The sequence below is a fragment of the Sinocyclocheilus grahami genome, unplaced genomic scaffold (genome assembly GCF_001515645.1).
Source record: "Sinocyclocheilus grahami isolate Dianchi unplaced genomic scaffold, SAMN03320097.WGS_v1.1 scaffold234.1, whole genome shotgun sequence".
Lineage (NCBI taxonomy): Eukaryota > Metazoa > Chordata > Actinopteri > Cypriniformes > Cyprinidae > Sinocyclocheilus > Sinocyclocheilus grahami.
In genome coordinates, this window is record NW_015505413.1 from 2,222,212 (window position 1) to 2,226,529 (window position 4,318).

Genomic DNA, 4,318 nt, shown 5'->3' on the forward strand with positions numbered 1-4,318 from the left:
GTGCTCGGGGTGGTGACTGAAGGCGGTGACTGTGTAGTTCTGACGTCAACTTTTTACGGAAGTCACAACGGTTCGTGAAAAATCACAGCTACTTTATGCTGGCTGTGTGCATTTTACTGTGGACTGACTGTTTTGAAACTTATATGGTAGTTACATAGCACCTAGACCTCAGTTATCATGAAAAAAGCCAGGAAATTTCAGTTTTGACAATATGGGACCTTTAACTGAGCAGTAAAATCTTTATGAGCACATCTTTATGAACCAAATACATTCACCAGAAGTAAAAAAACTAAAGATAGGCTAAACAAACTAAAATGTTAACTTGTTTCCAGGTTTTGGCCTACTAAAATACGTCACCTGCAGCACTCTCTCTCTAGTGGTTTAAAATTGGTCTGTTTCCCACATGAGGAAATCATATGGCTTCATAAGAATGTAGAATATTTTTATTTAATTTCTTTCCACCATATTAGACCTTGAAAGATGTTGCCAATATGAATGGTCATTGAAAAAGCTTCAAGTGTCCTCCTTTTGAATTCCATCATGGACAAAACACCACTGAACAGGTATAAAACAACATCAGGAAGAGCAAATAATGACAGAAACTAGTAAAAATGTCACTAGTACACAAAGGATGGAGCTCAAACCTGGACCTGAAGCGGTAGTGTGCTCTCAAAGCTCTCTGCGGTGGTTTCTTCATTTCCCAGAGTCACCTCAGGCTCCGCCTGGTGACTGACAGACACTCCTTTTTCCTCTTTCACTGGGACAACAGTTTCTGGGGGCACGATGTGGGATTTTGATTCATGGATTGGGATGAGATTATGTGAGACCTCCTTGATTTCACCTTTCACAGGTCCCTGAGAGCCAACTAAAGGAACAGAACTGCAAAAATCAAAGTTAAGAGACGTGCACAATGAGATTTCAGCCGCAGGAACCTCTCGGTCCCATTTCAGAACCGGTATCGGGGAGGGAAGGCTCTCCCGCTCTCGATCTATCTGGTTCGGTTTGTAATTGGACAGAGGCGTGGACACGACAGGGGTCACAGGCTGATTGACCTTTGACCGAGGCGGTGTGACGTCTTTTGATATTATTAATGGCTGTATAGGTGTCGATCCCTGGACTCTGCTTAGAAAGTCCACAGAATAGTATCCCTCATCCGGGGAAAATGTTCTCGTGATGCATTGTCTTTTAAGGGGGGTCTCATAGGTCTCATCAAAACATGAATCTTCCAGCCGTCTTTTACGTGCTCTGGCTTCTTTATTGGAAATGTGTACTTGAATGTTGTAAACTGGTCTGTTGGCATTGTACTGCTGCTTAGAGCTCACCATGTGCGAGTATACTGAGAGTGGTTTTAAATGAAAGGATGAATCATCGGACATTGTTATTCAAACTGGAGTCAAGCAGGACTGCAAGAGGAAAAAGGAGTGTCTGGTCAGTTTTATCCAAGCAGGGACACATTGAGGTCTTGGCCAAAGTGCATGAACCTGAGAAAGAATATTGTTTATCAGTAGGTTAGACAAATGTCCATTTTCATTGCAAATGGGGTCATTCATTAAAATTCACCGCCCAAAAACCAATTTGATGCATATTTAATAATTCCTTTTGATGGAAACACAGAAATGCATCAGGTCAAACCGATGCTCATGTTATTGACGCTAGCCTGAACTAATTGGTTAAAGTAAATACTTGCACGAGTGACTCAATCAATCTTCTTTTTAAACACCATAAAAGTGGGCTTTGGTGAAATGTGTGACAAGCGCGTGCTAGGAGTTTGTAAAAAAGCGTCAAATGCACCATTTAATAAATTGACAACTATGGTAATGGGAGAATTAACGTTAAATGTGGATTACAACTTTGAAAATTTACCTGTCGTATACAATAAGAGGTTCCGTTTCGAAGTGCTACTTAATCATCCATAAACTTCAGTTTTTCACATCCATCCTCGAATCTGATGGTGCGGAATACACCTGATGTCTATAACTTCTCAACCACACTTCGTCTTCTGATTGGCTGGAAACCAGAACATGTGATTTTTAAAAAATAAAACTTTAATTTTATTCACATGATTTAAAATAGTTTTAAAAAATGGCCAAGGGAAGATAACTGACCGTATAATATAAAAATATAGGTAATATCGGTATTTTTGAATCCTGCTGGTGAAAACGTGCACCTCATGAATATTAATTACGCAATGCGAAGGTCCGTCAGTTCTCCTAACTGATTGGCTCGAAGGCAGACGTTCGTAAGTTGGTCGCTTAACGAGAATTAAAGGTGTTTTGTGTCATTTTTTGACGTTAAAATGTGCAGAGACTACTACGACTAAAATTATATATAAAATGAGTTACGTGAAACTATACCCTCCCCAGCAAATACACTAACGCAGTAATATCAAACGACTATCGTAGGTCTATTCTGACCAGCGCCGGAAAAATAAGAAAAGTACTGAAAAAGTAACCCGTTACATGGCACATATTATTATGAATATTAATAAATGACTCGTGAAATCTACGTGACAGTGCCGTCTATTCATTAACACCTGAATAATAACTTGTATAGCCACTGAAATGAAACCACACAAAGAAAATAAAAATATAAAAATATATTATTTGGACTCCAGTACTAACCTTATTTTCGTCACAGAGCACATGACCATAATCATTATGGCACTGCAATAGTTTCACAACTAGAGGGAGTCATGTCAACTCAAAACAGTACAAAACACAAAGCATTTTCATTAGTTTTAATTTATGAACATGAAATGAATAATGCAAACAGAAACTAACACTGACTGAGGTGTTATAAATTCTACTCATGAAGTGTAATAAAACTACAGTGGTAAATATCAGTTCATTGCTTACTTATATATACATATATATATATGATCATCATATGTATATGTATATATATATATGTGTGTATGCATATGTATATATATATATATATATATATATATATATATATATATGCTACACTTAAAGTCAATCTGAAATTAATTGGGCAAAGGAATGCATTTAACATTACAAAATAAATGGGCATTTCCATAAAAACATACCACGGACATCCATGGTAATACAATGTTTTTGCTTTTTAAACACTTACATATAGTAGTACCATGATACCATGAAGTCCCTAATACCATCTGATACGGTGACATCCATGTTTTATTGGATGAGTATGGTAACCTGATGAAGAATGAACAGTAAGCATGGCATAAGCAGAAATATCCTGAAATGAAACCATAAGCTTTAGAAAGAGACACAGAGAGAAGTGCAAAAATACATTTTAATAGAAAAAAAATAAGATTGTCTCATTTAAATACCCTGCCTTCTCTTTTTTGTCCAATATTGTATGCTTCATGTCTGCTTATCCTTTCGTTTTCATACATCGGAGGGCAGACAACTCACATATACAACACCTTCACCACTTCAGCGCTTAAAAAACACACTCCAACTCCACACAAACTTCAAACATCATGTCATTTAGTAAGCATTACCCCGAGACTATATATTCAGAAATTCGACTGCATAGAATTGCAAAGCTAGCCTCAGCAATTAAACCCATTAATAATAATAATAACTGAGCAAATATTATACAGTTATTGTTGTACACATACATTTTATATTCATACAAATACAAAAAAAAAAGCAACTTATGGGAAGTAACAGAAAACTTTAAATGTCAATATATTTGGGGGGGGGGGGGTCATAAAAAGGGGAAAAAAGTATTGCTTTGGTCTGTGCTTTTGTTGAAGTCATCTCATTGGGTTTGCCGAAATGCATGTCATCTCAAAGCCGGCCGAGGAATCAGCTACAGCCGCCAGAGGTCAGATCGTTCCTCCGCGAACCGCCGATCAGAATCCGAATGCGTCCTCGGCGTCGGCAGCCTCAGCATCGGCTTTGTCCCAGTTGCTAGGCGACAAGCACTCTTCAGGGTTGTAGTCCTGAGGGTTTACCCCAATGTCCAGCATCTGGGGGTTAGTGCGAGACTCAGCGAGTCTTGGGAGAAACACACACAGAGAGAGAATGAGTTAAACCGAAACATCTTCAGCAAACATCTTCACAACATCAGTAGCGGTTCAGATCATATAGAGAGCAGGGAATACTGTACATATGCAAAACACCAGAAACAACACTTTAAATATGCATGGTAAACTTCTCGCTGATCTGGAGCTCTTTGTTACATTTTAAAGACATGATAAAATAATCGTTTATTTGTACTATAATGAACAAGATTGTATGAATGGACAGCGCTCATCTAGGATAATATAAACATTAGATATGATATATATATATATATATATATATATAGTAAAATAGACCTA

The 4,318-nt window shown here is 37.7% G+C and overlaps 2 protein-coding genes across 4 annotated transcripts in view; both read right to left on the reverse strand.

The window, feature by feature from the left end:
* The window catches only part of LOC107597649 (uncharacterized), a 9,207-nt gene extending 7,230 nt beyond the window's left edge, over positions 1 to 1,977 (reverse strand). Inside the window, exons 1-2 of the mRNA XM_016288807.1 lie at positions 1,864 to 1,977; positions 645 to 1,481 (exon numbers count right to left, since the gene is read on the reverse strand). Of these exons, the coding sequence (XP_016144293.1) occupies positions 645 to 1,376 (732 nt within the window). The 5' untranslated portion in view covers positions 1,377 to 1,481; positions 1,864 to 1,977. The remainder of the gene's footprint in view (positions 1 to 644; positions 1,482 to 1,863) is intronic.
* Positions 1,978 to 3,265: 1,288 nt separating this feature from the next.
* Positions 3,266 to 4,318, reverse strand: part of LOC107597650 (low density lipoprotein receptor adapter protein 1-B-like) — a 53,440-nt gene continuing 52,387 nt past the window's right edge. For 2 of the 3 annotated variants that reach the window (XM_016288811.1, XM_016288809.1), the window contains exon 9: positions 3,266 to 3,992. In XM_016288811.1, the coding sequence (XP_016144297.1) occupies positions 3,848 to 3,992 (145 nt within the window). In that variant the 3' untranslated portion in view covers positions 3,266 to 3,847. The remainder of the gene's footprint in view (positions 3,993 to 4,318) is intronic. The other variant, XM_016288812.1, reaches the window with a different exon arrangement.